Genomic DNA, 19439 nt, shown 5'->3' with positions numbered 1-19439 from the left:
ACTAACCTCTTTAACTCTTTGCTGTCTCATACTGGAGCGCAGGAAGCTGAGGTTGCTGCGAGATATCCCAACTCCAGCAGGCGGCGCTGTGAACCAGACAAGAGTCCCAGCGTGGGCGGCTAGAGGGGGAACCCGAGGGGAGGAGACACAAGGAGCCGCCAGGGAAACACGCGTGGGGGCGTGGCCACCCTGGAAGGTGGGCGTGTCTGTCATTCAAGCTCCGCCCCATCCCTTGGCGCTTCGGCCTCGGGTGGGCGTGTCCCAAATTCTCTGCGGGAGAGACACGCGTGGGCCGCTCCCCAGCCAGAGGAGGGCAGCGGAGGGGAGTGAGGGTGTCGCTGGCGGCCCCTCCCCGTGCGGGGCCACGTGGCGGGCTCCGGGCGAGCCCTAGGGAAAGAACCTGGCCCGTGGGGAGGTGGGGGGACCGAGGCGGCGCCGAGACAAGCGGAAAGCTACTCGGTTTGGAACAGAGAGGCGGCGGCGGCGGCGGCGCCTAGAGGGAGGGGAAGAGGCAGGCGGGCGCATGGGGCGCTCCGGCCCCGCCGGCAGCGCGCCCCCTCCGGCACGGCCGCGCTGAACGCCCCCAGCGCTGCGCCTGGAATCTGCGCCGCGAGGCCATGCCGGTCATGAAGGGGTTGCTGGCCCCGCAGAACACCTTCCTGGACACCATCGCCACCCGCTTCGACGGCACGCGTGAGTGGGGTGGAGGCTGGAGCTGAGGGTTCGAGCTAGAGGTCAAGTCTCCTTTGGCGCTCGCGTGGGTCTCCTGAATATGATGAGGAGAATGGGCTAGGAGGGTCTAGGAACTCCCAGAGCCCCAGTAAAGGAGCAGGACTGGCAGCGCCCTGGGAGGGGAGACGCGGAGAGGACCAAGAGTGCGGGCAGCCAAGGTTGGGGGTGTGTGACAGGAGGCAGGAAAGGTTCTTTGTGCGGAAAAGCGGAGGAGTCCTTGAGAGCCGCCCACTCTCGGGCAGGGCTCTGCTGGGGGCGTGTACGGGAGTATCCAAGACGCGGAGGTGAGACGAAGTGGCCAGGTGCTTTGGGGTCTGCTCCCCGACTGCAGCATCTCCTTCCCCCAGAAAAAAATAAAAGAGAGAGACATAAAAAAGGTCAGACTTTTGCAGGACCCAGCTTGGATTAAGGTCAGGCACCCCCAAATTGTAGCGCGTCCCTGTCTGGGGGAGGTATGGCAGGAAGGCAGGGGGTGGTCTATGTAAGGGAGAGAACTGCGGGCCCTCCCAACCGAGCTTGAGTTCCAGGTTCAGCACCTTGGACAGCCACCATCCTCCTTCCCCCTCCTCTTCTCCCGCCATTCCCTTTTCCTACTTTGGAACTGAACCATCTCCCCTTGCCCGATTCGGACACCCCGCCTGAGATCTGGAAGGTAGGGGGAGCGGTACCTGAGGGAGAAAACAGCCGCCGGGGCCCTACCCTCCTCCCCACCCTGCCCCCACACACACCTCCCTTGTTTCCATAGTGCCTGTCACCCGGGCAACGGACCTGGGATGGAAGAAGGAGGCTGCTTGCCCAGGGCCCAGCACCTCCCAGGCACCTTCAGTATCCTCATCAGCTGCTCCATCCCCAGACATTCACCGCTCCTAGCACCCCAGGACTGATTCTTCTCAGATCCCTTCCTTCAGCTGAGACGATCCCTAGATGGCCTACCGAGCCCCCCTGAGGCCTCCCACCCAGTGGGACTGGAGGGGAGCCAGCTCAGGTTCTGTTGCTGGGTTTGCTGGAGCCACAACTTCATTGCTCAAGCCTGTCAAACTTTGAGAACTGGGATAGACCCCCTGAACTTAGCTAAGGGATGCTAAAAAGAGGACTTTTCCTGGAAGGCAGGGAATGAGGATGCTATTCATCACTGTCTTCCTCCCTCCACAAAGGAGACTGGATAATAAACTCTGTGAGTTTGGATAACCTCTGCTTTTTGGTTTCCTATCAGTAAAATGGGTGTGATAATGCCAGAATCTCTGCCTTATCCAGGATAGCAGCTATGGATTGTGCTTTGAAAGCTGGGCAAATGTGGGGCATCATTTCACCTTCTCAGTGTAGCACTTACTATGTGCCAGGATTTGCTCTTCCCAGGTAACCCATGTAACTCACACCAAACATTTTGAGGAAGATATATAATCCCTCACTTTTCAGATAAGGAAGCTGAGGCCCAGAGGAGTTCATTAACTTGTTCAAAGTTATACAGTCAGCAAGTGGTAGGGATAGGGTGCTGGAGCCCATGCTCTTACTCACCATGCTGTGCTGCTGCCTACAGTAACAGTTCATCAGCTTCAAGGCAGAAGTCATGACCTCTTGGAGTTCCTTTTCCAACCCCCTAGACTACCCTGTTCCAGTTCCAGGCCACCCTTAAGTCCTGGTCCTTTTGCTCTATCTCTTCTTACTCTCATTTCAGGATATCCCAAAGGGGATCCAGGAATCCCATGGAAACCTGGGAAGCTCCTGTCTCTAGGATCTCTGACCTCAGCTTGGGGGAGGTATGGCTCACCTGGAATCTGAGCTCCCCTCTTGGCCTTGGCCTGACTTTAACCCCTTCTTCCCACAGACAGCAACTTCCTGCTGGCTAACGCACAGGGCCCACGGGGCTTTCCCATTGTCTACTGTTCCGACGGCTTCTGCGAGCTCACAGGCTACGGCCGCACCGAGGTCATGCAGAAAACCTGCAGCTGCCGCTTCCTGTACGGTCCAGAGACCAGTGAGCCAGCCCTGCAGAGGCTGCACAAGGCTCTGGAGGGCCATCAGGAGCACCGCGCTGAAATCTGTTTCTACCGAAAGGATGGTGAGGGGATCCGCCTGCCCTGCCGTCCTGCCCAGACCCCAGACCTTACCCAGAGTCCACTTGGGACAGCGGAAACCTGGTTGCTGGTCCCCACACTGCCACAAGCTGACCGTGTGGCACTGAATGTATCCCTGACCCTCTCTGAGCCATAGTTTTCCCATCAGGAAGGTGAAGGCGACGGCTGACAAAATCTCTGGGCTTTCCAGCTCTAATCCTTGGCCAAGCCCTTTGATTATGCCCAGGAACAAAGAGGGATGAGAGAGAAGGAGATGCCATGGGCTGCTCACCCTCCTCCTCTTACCTCTCCACACCTGCAGGCTCAGCATTTTGGTGCCTCCTGGACATGATGCCCATCAAGAATGAGATGGGGGAGGTCGTACTTTTCCTCTTCTCCTTCAAGGACATCACTCAGAGCGGAGGCCCAGGACCTGGCCCCCCAGGAGGCCATGGCGATAGTAATCATGGTAACCTCAAGGCTGCAACTCTGGGGAGATGGCGTGAATGGTCAGAAGCCCTTGCCCAAGGGCACCCAAGCCCTTTCCCTACTCAGCCTCATGGATGTGCCCCCACTTATTGCCGTACCCTTCTTCCCAACAGAAAACTCCCTTGGCAGGAGGGGAGCCAGCTCAAGACTTCGATCTGCCAGGAGGCAGAGCCGTACTGTCCTACACCGACTGACCGGCCACTTTGGCCGCCGGGGCCAGGGAGGCATGAAAACCAATGTGAGTCCAATCTCCACCCCAGCATCTCCCAGACATGTTTCTGAGGCACCCTTGCTACTGTGTCCCTGTTTCCCTGTCTGTCCAATCTTCCTCCAGTGGCTTGTTCCTTTGTATGCCGTTCCTCACATATGGCTCTCTGCTCTATCCTGTGTTCCCCCACGTCTCCTTTCATCCCCCTCTTCCTTGCTTCCTTGTGTTTGACATTACCCTGCTCTGATGATGCCACAAAGGTGGGGCTGTAGCAGCAATTACATCACCCACCTTTGGGTCTTAGGGTTACCTCGTGGGGGGTATGAAACCACGTTAGTGGTCCCAGGGTGAAAGCCCCCATTGGGGTCTGACATCTGACCCTGTGTACCATTCCTAGGACCCTGATGAATCCATGGGTCTCCAACCTGAGCAGACTGTTATGGCAACAGGGAATGGGGTATGCCATGCCAGCCTCCCCTTGCCCCTGGGATATACTTATCCTCCACTGCATCCCTAGAACCCAAGAGGATCTTGAGGGAGAAGCTAGTGACCCCTCAAGCTAGGGCATTGTCTGACTGGTCATAATCACCTTCTCAAGAAGGGTAAAGGTCAAACCTTAGAAACCTTTCGCACACACACATACACACACACAAAATGTGAGTGATTCCAAAGAGCAGTAAGTTAGCAGAGGAAGGAAGTGTCAGGTGGCAGCTGCCAAACCCCATCTCCTGCACGTTCTACATCCTCTTGTGGTTGTGCTTGCAGTGCCCACTCCACCCCTTTCCCCATTCCTTACCTGTCCCTCCCCCAGCTTTGGCTCCTCTTTCCCCCAAGTGTCCCCAACCACCACCCCTCTCCTCTTAGAACGTGTTTGAGCCAAAGCCATCAGTGCCCGAATACAAGGTGGCCTCCGTGGGGGGGTCCCGCTGCCTCCTCCTCCACTACAGCGTCCCCAAAGCCGTCTGGGATGGCCTCATCCTCCTTGCCACCTTCTATGTTGCGGTCACTGTCCCCTACAACGTCTGCTTCTCGGGTGATGATGACACCCCCATCACGTCCCGACACACCCTTGTCAGCGACATCGCCGTGGAGATGCTCTTCATCCTGGGTTAGACCCTCTGCCCCACGTACCCTGGTGGGTGGGCTGGAGGGACCCACTCACCCAAGCCTCGTTTCATCCTGGGCTTGCCAGATCCAGATATTTAGAGCCCACCCATTTCTGGGTCTTTATGTCCTCATGGTCCATGAACCCTACCCCTGATTCTTGGAGCCTTCAGCCTTTAGACCTCTCCTCTTTTAAGAACCAGTCTGAAGCCCAATCTATCATCCCCATCCCTGCCTCCAACACTATTCTGAGTCTTACCCAAGGTACCTTGGCCAAGGACCCTTAGTAACAGCTTCTTGCATCCCCAGATATCATCCTGAACTTCCGCACCACCTATGTGTCCCAGTCTGGCCAGGTGGTCTCTGCTCCGCGTTCCATTGGCCTCCACTATCTGGCCACCTGGTTCTTTGTTGACCTTATTGCTGCTCTACCTTTTGACCTGCTTTACGTCTTCAACATCACCGTGGTGAGTGAACCCTGTCCTGCCTTGCAGCCTAGCCTGGCAACTTCAACACAGCATCTCCCATTAAGGGACCCACCTCAGTCCCAGACTCAGTCATCAGCGAATATTTGCCAGGCATCTGTGATGGGCAGAGCCCAGCACTAGAAACCAAGAAGGATCCAAGAGCATCTGCCTTCTTGGGGAGTTCAGCTCACAGTCTCTGAGGGAAGCTGAGACAAATGAAAATCTAACTAGGGCTACCAAGGCGGCATTGGTCTGCAGCCAAATGAGTGGCACTTTTCACATTTTTATTTAACAAACAACGGATGAGCATTTAGCTGTCTGCAAAGCACTGTGTAAGGCATGGTCACTGTGGAGGAGAGGGATAAGGATTCAGCTACTCGGCAGCTAAGCTGGTGGAGACAGCAGAAGCAGAAGAGGTGAATGGACTGCAAGACAGGGCCCAGGTAGTGCTGCACAGGGGCTGGACGCAGAACTAACCAACCTTGGGATTCCAGGCTGGAACACAGGCTCCCACAAAACTGATCTGAAATCTGGCTGTTGCGAGGAAGCCAAAGCATGGCAGTTGGGCAGAGGCTGGCGTGGTCTAGGAAGGGTTCCCGAGGGAGGAGGTGAGAGCTGAGCTAGACCCTAGACAGAATAGGCCCCAGCTGGCAGGAGACAGGAGAGGGAACATTTAGGGGGAACGTAGCAAGCCAAGATGAGGAGGTAGAGGCTGCGGGGCGGACTTGGAGGCAGAGAGTCCTAGAACTGCCTGGAGGCGCCCTCAGTGGTCAGCTCTGCACCCAGCCGGCAGATACTAGGTCTTCTATGGCCCAGGGAGAGGGAGTCCCACCCTGTGTCCCCAGACCCCCTTGAGTGGGGAGGTGGAGAGCAGTCTCCCCGTGTGCTCCTCTGCCTGCCACACTCAGCTATAGCGGGAAACCACCTACACGCAGCCGGATTTAACTAGCCGCCAACGGGCTGTGGGCCTCTTCTCCTGGCTGTGTACACGTGTGTGCATGCTCCCACACACGTGCATGTGGGTGTGTCTGCCCTGAGGCTCTGGCCCTTCCAAGTGGAGCTCCCCACTTCTCCCCTGGGTGCATCCCCACCTGGTTTGTGCCCACCAGGCAGTCCCCCCTTCTCCGGTAGCGTCAGGAGTACTTTACAGTTTTCTAAGTTCTTTCACACATCATCACGTAGGAGCCTCACAGTAACCTTTCAGGGAAGATTCTCATATCTCTCTTTCTCAGAGGTAGATGCAGAGGCTCAGAGAGGTTGAGTGGCTTGTTGAAAGTCACACAGCTAGCAATGGCAGACAAGAGACTAGAATCAGGTCCCTAGACTCCCGGTCTAGAATTCTTTCCAGCATGCCACCCTGCTTCCCAGGAAACCAGTGTACCTGAGTGGATGGCCTGGCACAAGGAGGAAGGAGGAGCCATGCTGGGGCTAGAGGGAAGCAGAGCAAAGATGGAGGCTAAGTAGGCACTGGCAGAGCCATGGACTTGAAGGAACCAGGCCTGAGACATCCTGGTCCAACGAGGAAAGGAGGGCCCCAAGGGAGTAGGGCCCAGGGGTAGGTGACAAGGGGAAGCCTTGAAGAACTCAAGGTTGGAGTCAGGAGCTCTGAGAGCTAGGGGCAGGCATTAAACCCTGAAGTGCGTGTTCAGTAGCTAAGTTGTGTCTGTCTCTTTGAGACCCCATGGACTGTAGCCTGCCAGGTTCCTCTGTCCATGGAATTCTCCAGGCAAGAATACTGGAATGGTTTCCCCTTTCCTTCTCCAGGGGATCTTCCTGACCCAGAGATTGAGCCTGAGTCTCTTGCATTGGTCGGCAGATACTTTACCACTGAGCTCCCTGGGAAGCTCCTAAACTCTGGAGAGGGTCCATCAGAGTCACCTCCTTTCCAACTCCTTTGTCTAAAATTAGAGAAAATGGCATGCGACTCAGGAGCTGTGTAGGGCCAGGGGGGATGCTCCTGGAAGCCCCTGAAGGGACAGTGAGGGGCCTTCATACGAAGTTCCACATGTGCTTCCCCAGAGCCCCCGCCCTAGCCTCCAGGCTGCCCCAGCCACAGCAGTGAGGACATAAGCTCCCACCTGCGTATCATGTCCAAGACTGGAAGGGCTTATCAAAACACAACCAAAACAGTCACAGTTAATACCAGCTAACCCTTACAGGACCCTGACTAACTTCAGCAACTCCCACCAAACCCTGCAAGGGCTGGGGCCTCACAGTCTAAGTACCCTGCTCTCCTTCTCTCAGCATCCCAGCTGTAGCTGATCCATAAGGGATGAGGTCCCTAAACCTTCCCCTGTCCACAGCTGATTGTACTTAAGACACTGGGGGCTTTGAGCAAGGACCAGAGATCATTATGTCTGTTGTCCTGCCTCTGCTGCTGCTGCTGCTGCTGCTGCTGCTAAGTCGCTTCAGTCGTGTCTGACTCTGTGCGACCCCAGAGATGGCAGCCCACCAGGCTCCCCCGTCCCTGGGATTCTCCAGGCAAGAACACTGGAGTGGGTCGCCATTTCCTTCTCCAATACATGAAAGTGAAAAGTGAAAGTGAAGTCGCTCAGTCGTGTCTGACTCTTCACAACCCCGTGGACTGCAGCCTTCCAGGCTCCTCCGTCCCTGGGATTTTCCAGGCAAGAGTACTGACGTGGGGTGCCATTGCCTTCTCCATGTCCTGCCTCTGACTTGCCCTTTTACCAGCCAAGGTGCTAAGAGGCAGTATAGCACAAAATGGACTCTGGTGTCAACTCAGATTTGAATCCCAGCTCCATGATTTCCTTGGTCTGTGCCCTTGAGCAAGTCACCAGCCTCTCTGAACCCTAGTATACTCATCTGCACACTGAGAATGGTGACGAAAATTGGACTGAAGGTGTACGTTTGTCTGTTTTTACGAGGATTACAGTTATTTAGCCCAGTGCCTGACCCACATAGTACTTGCTGTTAGCCATTATTAGGGTTGTGTTGTTGTTGTTGTATTGGTCGCCGCACTGCATGGCTTGTTGAATCTTAGTTCCCTGACCAGGAATTGACCTCTTGCCCCCTGCAGTAGAAGTGCAGAGTCCTAACCACTGGGCTGCTAGGGAAGTCCCCATGATTAGTTTTAGTATCATCCTGTCCCCCTTGCATTTCCTGGTCACCTTCTCAGCACAGCAAGGATCCTTTCCCTCAGGCAGCTTCCCCTAGCTCCAGGGCACCTGGGGGAGGGGGGAACGTTGCGGGGCCTGCTGACAGCCTCCCCTGCTGCGCCCACTCTGCAGACATCGCTGGTGCACCTGCTGAAGACCGTGAGGCTGCTGCGGCTGCTGCGGTTGCTGCAGAAGCTGGAGCGGTACTCGCAGTGCAGTGCCGTGGTGCTCACGCTGCTCATGTCGGTCTTTGCGCTCCTTGCCCACTGGATGGCCTGCGTCTGGTATGTCATCGGGCGCCGGGAGATGGAGGCCAACGACCCCCTGCTCTGGGACATCGGTGAGCCACTGACCCCCAGGCTTTCACCAACTACCCATTCTCCTGCCCTGTCCAGGCAGGCCCCCAAGCTGACACCCCCACCCCAATCAGGACCCTGCCCCCACCCCATATTCCTCCATCCCTCCAATAAACATGCAATCAAATAGGCCATCAAGTCCCAGCTCCTTGTTCACAGGAAGTACTTATAAACTCTTAGAGAATGGAAGGGGCCCCTAAACAGTCTGCAGTGTAGGGAGCTGGTAGCCTTGAATTGCAACTGTAACCACTTCAGGGCCGGGAGGCCCAGACACCAGCTGCTCCTCACATTTCCTGTGCAAACCTCCCCTCACCTCTGTAAATAGTCCCCTGACCCAAGGTCAAGTGCAGACAGCTCAGGGAAACCCCATTCTCCACTGCTCGGGCAGCCAGGGCTCCTTGCATCCCTCCACCCGCTAGGCTGGTTGCACGAGCTGGGCAAGCGGCTGGAAGTGCCCTATGTCAACGGCTCAGCTGGCGGCCCGTCGCGGCGCAGCGCCTACATCGCCGCGCTCTACTTCACGCTGAGCAGCCTCACGAGCGTGGGCTTCGGCAACGTGTGCGCCAACACTGACGCCGAGAAGATCTTCTCCATCTGCACCATGCTCATAGGCGGTGAGGCGGGGCCTACCAAGCCCAGCGTGCAGATGGGGAAACTGAGACCCAGAGAAGGCAAGGTGTCCACCCATGACCAGACACTGGGAGGACATTCGTTCATAGATGTTTGCTCAGCACCTACTACATGCTGGCCTTGGGGGGAACGGCCACAAACTGGAGGGTTGCTTGCGAAAGGGATGGGAAGCCCAAGTTCATGACCTAATGGGGTTGGGCATGAGAGAAGCATCAGGTGTGACCCGTCTCAGGACCACCTGCTATTCCCTGCCCCAAACCCAGAACCTGGCATCAGGTAGGCACTCAGGGGCCCTCTGGCTCTCCTGCCCCTCCCCAGGAGCCCAGAGACTGGTCCAGGGCAGCGGGCTCGCTGTGGAGGGCCGGGGGAGGGGCGGAGGCCAGAGGGGTGGCCACCCCTGACTGCCCGCTGCGCGCCACAGCGCTGATGCACGCCGTGGTATTTGGGAACGTGACGGCCATCATCCAGCGCATGTACTCGCGCCGCTCGCTCTACCACAGCCGCATGAAGGACCTCAAGGACTTCATCCGTGTGCACCGCCTACCACGGCCGCTCAAGCAGCGCATGCTCGAGTACTTCCAGACCACGTGGGCGGTCAACAGCGGCATTGACGCCAACGAGGTAGTGAGTGGCTGGGGGGCGCCCTGTACCTGCAGCGTAGAGGTGCAGGAGCTGGGAATGGGGTCAAGGCCTCTCAGGGTTTGAGATGGAAGCAAATGGACTGCAGGGAAACGAAATGATGTTCACAAGGACACACACCTACCAGAGTCCACATCCCTTTTCCTTTACACGTGGCTAATGCCATGGTCGAGCATCTGCTTGGGCCAGCCTCTGTGCTGGACACAGGAGTCCTGGATTACCCTCAGCCTTACCCTCAGGGAGACAGCAGCCTGGTGAGGGAGACAGCCTGATAAACAAAGAGTTACGCAGTGAATGGGACTCTACTGGAGAGAGTGGGTGGCAGCGCCATCATTGTGTCTGAAACTCGAAGTGTCAGGGGAGGTGGCACAGAAAAGTGAACATCGTGAAGGACAAGAAGGAAACTGGCCTGCCACCAGAAGGCCATTCCAGGCAGAAAGAGCAGTAGGAACACAGGTCTGGAATTACTGACGCCAAAGAGCAGGACAAGTTCAGGGAACTGAAAGTAGTTCAGCGAGTTTTCAGGAAAGGGTGTGTGAGCACTGCAGAGGAAGGAGCGGCAGAGGGTGGAGAGAGGGGCTTGGGAGGGGGCAGGCCCAACTCAGGGATGGCCTTGGATTCAGATTTTGTCCTACCACATTTTTAGGCTCAGGAGTCACCCGCAGATCCAGAAAGTCTTTTTTTTCATTATTTATTTTGGCTGCACTGGGTCTTTGTTGTGGTCCACAGGATTCTCTACTTGAAGCGCATGGGCTCTGAAGTCGCGGTGGCGTAGGAGTGCTTGCGGGCTTAGTTGTGGCATGTGGGATCTTAGTTCCCCCATCAGGGATTCAAGCCCTGGCCCCCTGCATTGAGAGTATGGAGTCCTATCCACTGGACCACCAGGAAAGTCCCCCAGGAGGTACTTCTGAGAGCAGGAGTCTTGGGACTTGGTGATCAGCGGGTTGCAGGAAAGAAGCTCAAAGGGATTCCCGGGTTTCTGGCTTCGACCAAAGGGTAGGATGGAGGCATTACCCAGGGAAGATTGGATTTAGGGGTGAAACTGAGAGGTCAGGGTTGGGCCATGATGAGGGTGTCATGCCTGTGGGGGACCCAGGTGGAGGCTGCCCATGGGTAGTTGAACACACAGGTCTGGACCCAGAGGTAGGGCTCCAGACTCACAGGGAAGGGGGGAAAGTCATGGCGCTGGTCGCTATGATGCAGGGAGAGTGTATAAACTAAGAGGAGAGCTGAGGAAGTAGGTTGGCTGAGGACGAGGAGCCTGAAGGAAGCGAGTGGAACAAAAGGGAGAGGTCAGCAAGCCTGAGTGGCCAAGGGGCTCCAGGAGATGAGGGTAGAACCATGAACGTTAAGTTCGGCCCCCAAGAGGTCACTGCTAACATCCAAGCTCTAGTGTAACCCTGCATTTTACAGATGGGGACACTGAGGCCTAGAGAGAGGAAAGGGTTTGTCTAGAGCCCACAGGGATTTATGCAGAGCTGACTTCTAGTCTCCTGGCTTGAAGGCTGACCCACCAGGGATGGTCCGTGCATATGCGGGGTTGAGTAACTAGGATGTGTGTGTGTGTGACCAGTGTGTGTAGCCATGGGCAGTGGACAGATAGAAGATCTAGTCTCTGCCCCATGACTTGCGTTGGGAGGTCAAACTGAGATGAGATACACAGAGGTCTCCCTGAAGGTCAGAAATGGGTAATTAGAGCTCTGTCCTTGAAGATAGCTCAACACATCTATAGAGCTCAAGTAGCTGCTGCCGGGGGAAATGGCCAGAATGACCTTTGCCCCTTATGCAGTTACTGCGTGACTTCCCAGACGAGCTGAGAGCTGATATTGCTATGCACCTGAATCGGGAGATCCTGCAGCTGCCGCTGTTTGGAGCAGCGAGCAGGGGCTGTCTGCGGGCCCTCTCCCTGCACATCAAGACCTCATTCTGCGCTCCTGGCGAATACCTGCTGCGCCGCGGGGATGCCCTGCAGGCGCACTACTACGTCTGCTCCGGCTCGCTGGAGGTGCTCCGTGACAACATGGTGCTGGCCATCCTAGGTGAGGATCCCACCTCCACCTTCTCCGTACCCTGGAACCTTCTCCCAAAGGCCTATGCGAGGGGCCAGGAATCTAGGGACTGGATAGCTGGTGTTCTGGCAAAGGAGTACGCTCTCTCAGTCCCAGCACCTACCACCATCCCTTTTTGACCATTCCCCTCAGACCCTTTCCTCATCCCATTGGCCATCCCTGAACCCATCAACCCTTCCCCAGTGACTGTCCCCCCAAATCAACTTTCCCACCATACTGTCTCGCAACTCCCCTGACCCTTCTCCATCAACTTTCAACTCCACTGACCCACTACCCTTTAACTGACCCCTCTGGCCATTCTGTATTGATCATCCAATTCCATGGATCATTCCTCCAGCCTTACTGACATCCCCAACTGACTGTCTCCCAACTTCACCAGCCATTCTCCACCGACCTGCCAACTCCATTGATTATTTCCTCCAATTCCATTGACTGACCCACCTTCAACCATCCTTCAAACACACTGACCATCTCTCACATCCACTAATATCCTCTGCCCTAGCTGACTGTCCCTATCCCTCACCCACAGGAAAAGGAGACCTGATTGGGGCAGATATCCCCGAGCCTGGGTCAGGCACAGCTCCAAGCTGCGTGCTGAAGACCAGTGCTGACGTGAAGGCACTCACCTACTGTGGCCTGCAGCAGCTGAGCAGCCAAGGGCTGGCTGAGGTCCTGAGGCTCTATCCTGAGTATGGAGCTGCCTTCCGGGCTGGCCTGCCCCGGGACCTCACCTTCAACCTGCGTCACGGCTCTGAGACCAACGTATGTAGACCCCTATGGCCTCCACCTCCTCCGAGGTCACCTCCTTCAAAGTAGACCCTCCCTTAGCCCCAGAGAGAGCCTCATGAATTCCTTCCACCCTGAAAACATCATCTCTCAACGCTGGGCACCCCTTCCATTGCCCCGCCATACTTAACATCTTCAACCCACTGACCCTACGCCATGGACCATCACCCAACCCCATGGGTCATCTCTCACCAACTCTACTTCCAACTCAACTGACACACCTCCTGTTGGTCCCCCTTCTGCTGAATCCAGACTCCTCAAAGGACCCCCACTTTGAAAACAATCCCCTCTGTGTGCTCCTCCTCCATCAATTCCCTCCCCCCTTGGACTGGTCTCCTCCCCTGGGGCTTCCTCTGCTCCACTCAGCAAATGTTTCCCGGGCCCATTTTTGGTTTAGGCTCTGGGCCAAATCTGTAGTTTACACCCTAGACCTTGGTCTTTTACTGCTTTTCAGACTTCTGTTGCCACTCAGGAGTTGTCTGAGTCGGAGTTGGGGGTATCTCTGACTCAGTTTCACAAAAAGGCCTCACATTCTCCAACCCCACTGTTCTGATGGGCGGGACTAGGAGGTGCTGCCCTGGGGGAGTGGGGAGGTATGAGTCAGCCAGAACCCCTTGTGTCCCCGCAGGGCCTCTGCCGCTTTTCCCGGTCCCCTCGCCTCTCCCAGGTAACGCATCCTTCCTGGGTAGGGTTGAAGTCACACGCAGAGGCGGGGGTGCAGGGGGGGTGCACCTTTCCTTGACTGCCCGGCTCCAGGGTGAAGGGAGAGGCGATGGGGGGCGGCAATGCCAGTGGAGGCTGTTGCTTACTTTAGGGGCCCCTTGTCCATTGCCCTGTGACATCGGCTGCATCCTCTGCCCACAGCCCCGCTCGGATAGCCTGGGCTCCTCCTCAGACAAGACCCAGCCATCCGTCACAGAGGCCGAGGCTGGGGCCGAGCCTGGCGGTGGTCCCAGGCCCCGGCGGCCCATCCTGCTGCCCAACCTCAGTCCAGCGCGGCCCCGGGGCTCCCTGGTCAGCCTCTTGGGGGAGGAGCTGCCCCCTTTCTCAGCCCTTGTCTCCTCTCCTTCCCTGTCCCCAGCCCCTTCCCCTGCCCTGGCTGGCCGGGGCCACAGCCCCTCCCCTCATGGCCCCCCCAGGGGCTCTGCTGCCTGGAAGCCCCCCCAGCTTCTCATTCCCCCACTGGGAACCTTTGGACCTCCGGACCTCAGTCCCCGGTGAGATGCCAGCCTCCTCTGCCTTCCCTATACCCCTGCTGGCTTCCAGAACCTTCTCTGGGCTCTGTCCCTAGCATTCTGACCAGTGCTCCACCCCGCCCTTCCTGATCCACCACAGCTTGCAACCCCACCCCTCTGTGACGGCTGCTCCTCCCCAGCTCCCTGGTGCTGCAGCCCCTTTCACCCTCTGCCTGCTCTGCCCTGCTCTGGCCCTTACTCTCTGCCCATGGGACTGATGACCACTGCCTCCATCCCAGGATAGTGGATGGCATTGAGGACTCTGGCAGCACGGCAGAGGCCACTACGTTCCGGTTCAGCAGGAGGCCTGAGCACCCTAGATCTCGCTCACAGGCCCTTCCTATAGGTAAGGGCCAACAGTGGACTTCAACTCAGTCACCCATCCATCCATCCATCCATCCACCCATCCCACCATAGTAAGGGCCTACCAGCTGCTGGGTGCTCTGCTAGGAACATACAGATGAACCAGACCTGGCCCACAATTAGCAAGTGCCCAGTCTAGTGGAGGCAATACCTGTGTTCTCAGACGAATGGTTCCAGATCAGAGTACTAAGAGCCATGACAAGAACGGGGCTCCTCGGTGGGAGAGGAGGGAGCCTCTAACTCTCCTTTTTAGAGGAGGGGACACTTGAAGTGGGCCTTAAAGGGTGGGTAGGAGTTTGAGTTGTGGAACAAGGCAGTTAGTGAAAGGCACACAGGCATGATCAGAAGAGTGGTTGTGTTCAGATTCCAAGGAGAAACTTCGTGCCTAGAGCTGGGGGTGGGTGGGAGGTGGGTTGGGGGGGGAGCTGTTGGGGAAGTGATATGGCCTCAAAACCAGCCTGAGGAGCTTGGGTTTCCCATCATCCTGACCCCAGAGCTTCCTCTGCCCTTGCTCTCGGCGTGCCCAGTGACAGGAAGGGCCCAGCCCAGGCTGCAGACTCAAGCTCCCTGCACTCACCCAACATCCCTTCTTCCCACTCTGTCTGCAGGGCCCATTTCCAGCCAGGAAGCCACCCCTGAAGCTGAGGAGGTGAAGGAAAAGGTCTGCAGACTGAACCAGGAGGTTAGTTGGGGTCCGTTCCTCTCCTCCAACCTTGGGATCAGAGATGTGCCTCATAGAACAGCATTGCAAAGCGTTTGGAGCCAAAGTCCTGATTTCAGATATTCGTGTTAGCTGTGTGACCTTGGGCAAGCCCCACAACCACTCTGAACTTCAATCTCCTCATCTGAAAATGGGGAGATGGTTCTTCCCATCTCGTATGCATGAGATGAGGGCGCATACATGCCCGGTTGATCCCTAGCAGGTTATAAGTACTCAGGGAGGGCTGCATCCCTGCCTTCCAGCTGACTCAGGAGGTCTGGCCGGAAAAAAAGGGCCTCTCCACTGACAAGGGATTTGCTCCTGCAGGGGCCATTCCCTCTACCCCCACCGAGTCACATGCTCCAGTCTTTCCCTCCCCATCTCCTTCCCATCCCCACCACCACCTGTCTGGGCAGAGGACTGTGGGGCATAACCTGGGAGGCCTGGACCCTCCCATCTGAATCCTTTAGGGAAAGAGCCCCAGATCCTGTTTGCTGAGACTGTGTCTCCACCTCCCCCTCAGGGATCTCAAAGCCACATCCACAGCGCAGCCAGGCCCAGCCCTCGGGAATGGGCCTTCCCTGGGTTCTGATAAACATCAGGCATCCCCAGGGGTGCACCTGGGTGGGGCCAGCCCTGGTTCTGTGGGATTCAAGGTCAGTCTTGCTTCAGCTGGCAGTTCTAGACCAGTGGTCCCCCAGCTTCAGAGACCAACATTATCCAGAGAACCTGTTAAAATGTGGATTCCTGGGCCTCACCCAATTTGGAATGTCTGGGGTGGGGCCCAGAAATCGGCATTTTGACAAGTTTTTCAGTTGATTCTGTAGTTCCTGAAATTTGAAAAATGCTGAATAGACACTTGAGCTCCTGTGATGTATCACCTGAGAGTAAGCCTGCGTCTGTCACTTCACAGCTGTGCAGCTTCTTTGAGCACATTCTTCTACATCTTATAAAAGTGTGTGCGTGGCAGGGGTGAGGGGGTGGGAATAGCAATAGCTGTCATCCCAAATCCTTTTTTGGAAAGAGGCTGGGGTATTTACATCTAGACAAAAATAACCCCTGTCCTGTCTTCTTCGGAGGGTGGCCACGAGCAGAGAGTGGATATGAAAGCACTTTGTAAACTGGGGAGGGGAGCACGCCTCGGGGGGGTATTGACTGTTGTGGCACCTGGGAGACAATGTGATGTGTTTTCAACAGATTTCCCGTCTCAACCGAGAAGTGTCTCAGCTTAGCCAGGAACTTCGACACATGATGGGCCTGCTGCAGGCCAGACTGGGTCCCCCGGGCCACCCAACAGTCTCAGCTTGGCCCCCACACCCTCCTTGCCCACTTCAGAGGCCTCCGTGCAGTTCTCCTTATATGTCCGGACCACCACCTGGCCTCCACGATACTACTCGGGCTGAGGTCCACTGCCCGGCCAGTGTGGGGACAGCAGAGATGGGGGCTGCCCACCCTGACCTGAGACCCTCTGTACGGTCCCCCTACCTCTCCGAGCCTGACCCTCTGGGACCCTCCCCAGTGCCAGAGGCCCCGCCTTCGAACTCAAGCCTCATGAGGCACAGCTTCCGGTCCAGGTCAGACACGATCCACTGACACTGGCCACGGGCCCAGGCCTGTCTGGGGTGGGCGCTGCTGCCTGCCGTCCAGGGAGGGGCTGGGCCCCTTGGCCTCCTGCCTTGGGTCAGCAGCCACCAGCGGGTCTGGTTGGCTCTGGATTCTCTGACCTTTTTTAACCAAGTCTGGTCACTTGTGACTCTTCCCTTTTCTCAAACCTTCCTCTATTCTCCTCTGTGAGGGGAGCCACCTGAGGCTATGGAACCCAACAGGCATGAGATGGACCGCAGTGCCCATTAAGCTGGGCAGATGAGATGTCTGGCTTTCTCCCCAGGACCTGGAGGCAGGTAGAGATGGGGGTGGGGTAGGGGAAGGGCCCCAGATCCAGTCTAGGAAATGAAGACTGAGGAAAGAGCAGGCAGGATCTTGGTGTCTACAGCAAGAGATTCCAATGCGGCAATGGCTAGTAATACTGTGAGGTCTTTTGTCCCAGCCCCCAGGTCTCTGCTGGAGACCGGAGTCCTAACCACTGGGAAGTCCCCTGACTGACATTTGAGTAACCCAAGACTTCTCAGGCCTCCCACCATCAGCCCAAGGTGGAGGGGCTCACTTTAGCCCACAGCCCACATAGGAAATGAACCAATGATATTCTTTGACTCGCACAGCATTTTTTTTTTTTCCAAAATACGAATGAGTTGCCATATTCAAAATCAGGAAAGTTCACATAAAAATCCAGATATTCTGGGAACTTCCCTGGCAGTCCAGTGGTTAAGACTCCGCACTCCCAATGCAGGGGGCCCTGGTTCGTTCAATCCCTGGCCAGGGAACTGGACCCCACATGCTGCAACTAAGACCCAGCACAGCCCCAAAAAAAAAAAAAAAAAAAATCCAGATATTCCAGCTTCTCTAAACAAATTACAGAGATCTGGCAATTCTGGACCAATATTGCACCTGGCAATAATTAGTTGGTGGGGGCGGGGGAGCTGTCCTCTTTGGATGAGGCCTGCATCCTCCATGTCTTTGCAGTCCCCAGGTTCCTTGATCATTTCCTGACACCTAGCTAGCTTCCCTCCTTTGAATTCTTTATCTGATCTCTGTTGGTATCTGAGTTTGTAATCCCTGCCTTAGAGTGTGCTTCCAGGTTCCTTTGCCCCAGTGGGTGCCTTTCAGGTCAAGTAATGTCTATTTCTACCCCTGGGCCTGGGGCCTGTCCACATCTCTGTTTCTGTCTCTCTGCAGGCCAACACTGAAAGTGGTCTCTTCTGCTGCCAGCAACCTGAAACAGTCCCAGCAGCACACCTTCCCCTCCCCCACCCCTAGACCTCAGCCATGCCTGTTCTCCCCCTTCCAACATGGTCTCACTCAGGGCCTTCTCGAATATGCACCCTGGTTTCCAGCTCTCCTTTACCACCCACCACCCTGGGCTCACTTTTGGATAGGAAATAAACTCTTTTATTTTTGTAGTTGCTGGCTCTGGCTGTTTCTGGGGGCTGGTGTGATAGCCCCAGGGCTTTGGAGGAGCCTACATGATAGTCACTCCCACACAGTACCCCAGGGCCCTGTTACTGTCACTGGGAGGGCAAAGGTGCCAACCAATCCACTTGGCACCACATTCACGCCACCAGGAGCCCCTGGGATGAGGCAGAAACCTTAATGAGTCACTATGGGCCTGTTATACCCACCCTCCCCCCAACCTGGTCAGAGCCACAGATTCAGACACAGTGTGTGGGAGGGACAGAGCCCTGACTCAGGTCCACCTCCAGCCCTGGAAAGGTGGCCCACGGGACTCCCCACCAATCCTGCAGTAACTGATCCTGTCCTTCTTACAGGCAAGGTACAGCAGGGTCTGGAGGAAACACTTGTCACCAATCAAGGACCTGCTAGGAATCTCACTCTGCCCCATCCCCTCTGCTCTCCTAAGCTTGTTCCTCCTTCTGAGTTTTCATTACTTTGATGATCACTGCAGGGGTGGATGTTATGGATGCTGTTAGAAAGAGGCACCCTGGTGACCAGTTGGAACTAGATGTGGGCAGTTTTGTGGCAGGTTGTCCCAGAGAGGTTGCCAGGTCGATTCTCCAGCTCAGGCTCCAAAGTGTGATTGGTGCTGGCTGGTAGCATAGGAACGATGCCCATAGCTATCTCTGGGGTGAGCTTTGATTCCATACAGTTTCTGAGTAGTGTCCCTGGGGATGGGATGCAGAAGTAGAAGAGATCCTGGTTTGTGTTGAGGCGTCAGGGGGTGACGGGGGGAGGGCAGAAGCAGAAATGGTCCTGATTCATACTGTGGTGTTGTTCAGTCACTAAGTCATGTCCGTGTCGGACTCTGCAACCCCACAGACTGAAGCACACCACGGGAACAGAAAAAACAGAAATAGTTCTGATCCATATGAAGAGCAAAGTGGGGCAAACAGAAGTGGTTCCAATCTGCATTTATGGAAGGATGGGGAGAGCTAAGGCAGATGTGTATTTGGCATCAGAGAACAGAGCAGGTTCTGGTTGGGGAGGGGAGAGGCAGGGCAGAGGCGGAGGTTGGGGTTGAGCCAAAGGCGAAGCGTCCTGGTTAACAGCTGGGCAATAGAGCTCTTTCCACCCAGTAGCCTCCAAAGAGCCCTTCTGATAGCGATTCCATTATCTTCCCATCTCAGAATGTCCCTAACAGTCGGGCTACCAGAACTGACTTGGCCTTAAAGCGCCGAGAGGCTTCTCTGGGCTAGCGAATGCTGAAGACTGGTCCACGCAGCCTCACGTGCGTATTCACTCACACCATGTTTTTCCTTTCCCAGTTCTGCACACACAGCCTTCTGCCCTGTCGCAACGCTCTGCCACTCGACTCCCCTCGGGGTGCCAGGAACCCGCGATGACGCGGTCGACGGGCCTGGCCTTAAAAAGTTCCCGGCCGGGCTCCGCCTAGCCGGCAGCCGGCTCCACCCTAAGCCT

The 19439-nt window shown here is 56.2% G+C and overlaps 1 protein-coding gene and 1 long non-coding RNA gene across 4 annotated transcripts; one reads left to right on the top strand and one right to left on the bottom strand.

Annotated features, from left to right (window-relative positions):
* Positions 1 to 505: 505 nt before the first annotated feature.
* On the top strand, positions 506 to 18418 carry KCNH4 (potassium voltage-gated channel subfamily H member 4). 3 transcript variants are annotated; one of them, XM_059878545.1, is made up of 17 exons: positions 506 to 693; positions 2558 to 2791; positions 3109 to 3255; positions 3389 to 3513; positions 4348 to 4591; positions 4897 to 5054; positions 8303 to 8510; positions 8946 to 9140; positions 9578 to 9777; positions 11585 to 11834; positions 12394 to 12626; positions 13279 to 13317; positions 13515 to 13867; positions 14125 to 14231; positions 14857 to 14930; positions 16146 to 16522; positions 17742 to 18418. In XM_059878545.1, exons 1-17 carry the CDS (start codon positions 618 to 620, stop codon positions 18154 to 18156), a joined length of 3435 nt encoding a protein of 1144 aa, XP_059734528.1. In that variant the 5' UTR covers positions 506 to 617; the 3' UTR covers positions 18157 to 18418. The 3 variants fall into 3 exon arrangements, with proteins under 3 accessions (XP_059734528.1, XP_024836651.1, XP_059734527.1); XM_059878544.1 differs by having other exon boundaries at positions 608 to 693; positions 9578 to 9780; XM_024980883.2 differs by having other exon boundaries at positions 509 to 693; positions 16146 to 17831.
* LOC132343075 (uncharacterized) lies at positions 608 to 3460 on the bottom strand. The gene is made up of 3 exons (XR_009491752.1): positions 3374 to 3460; positions 3093 to 3275; positions 608 to 1069 (listed from the first exon to the last, which is right to left on the bottom strand). It is a non-coding gene; the product is annotated as an uncharacterized lncRNA (long non-coding RNA).
* Positions 18419 to 19439: the final 1021 nt, after the last annotated feature.

Source organism: Bos taurus, chromosome 19 (assembly GCF_002263795.3).
Source record: "Bos taurus isolate L1 Dominette 01449 registration number 42190680 breed Hereford chromosome 19, ARS-UCD2.0, whole genome shotgun sequence".
Taxonomy (NCBI): Eukaryota; Metazoa; Chordata; class Mammalia; order Artiodactyla; family Bovidae; genus Bos; species Bos taurus.
Note: the sequence above shows the minus strand (reverse complement) of the source record. Positions and strands in the feature narration are given on the sequence as shown.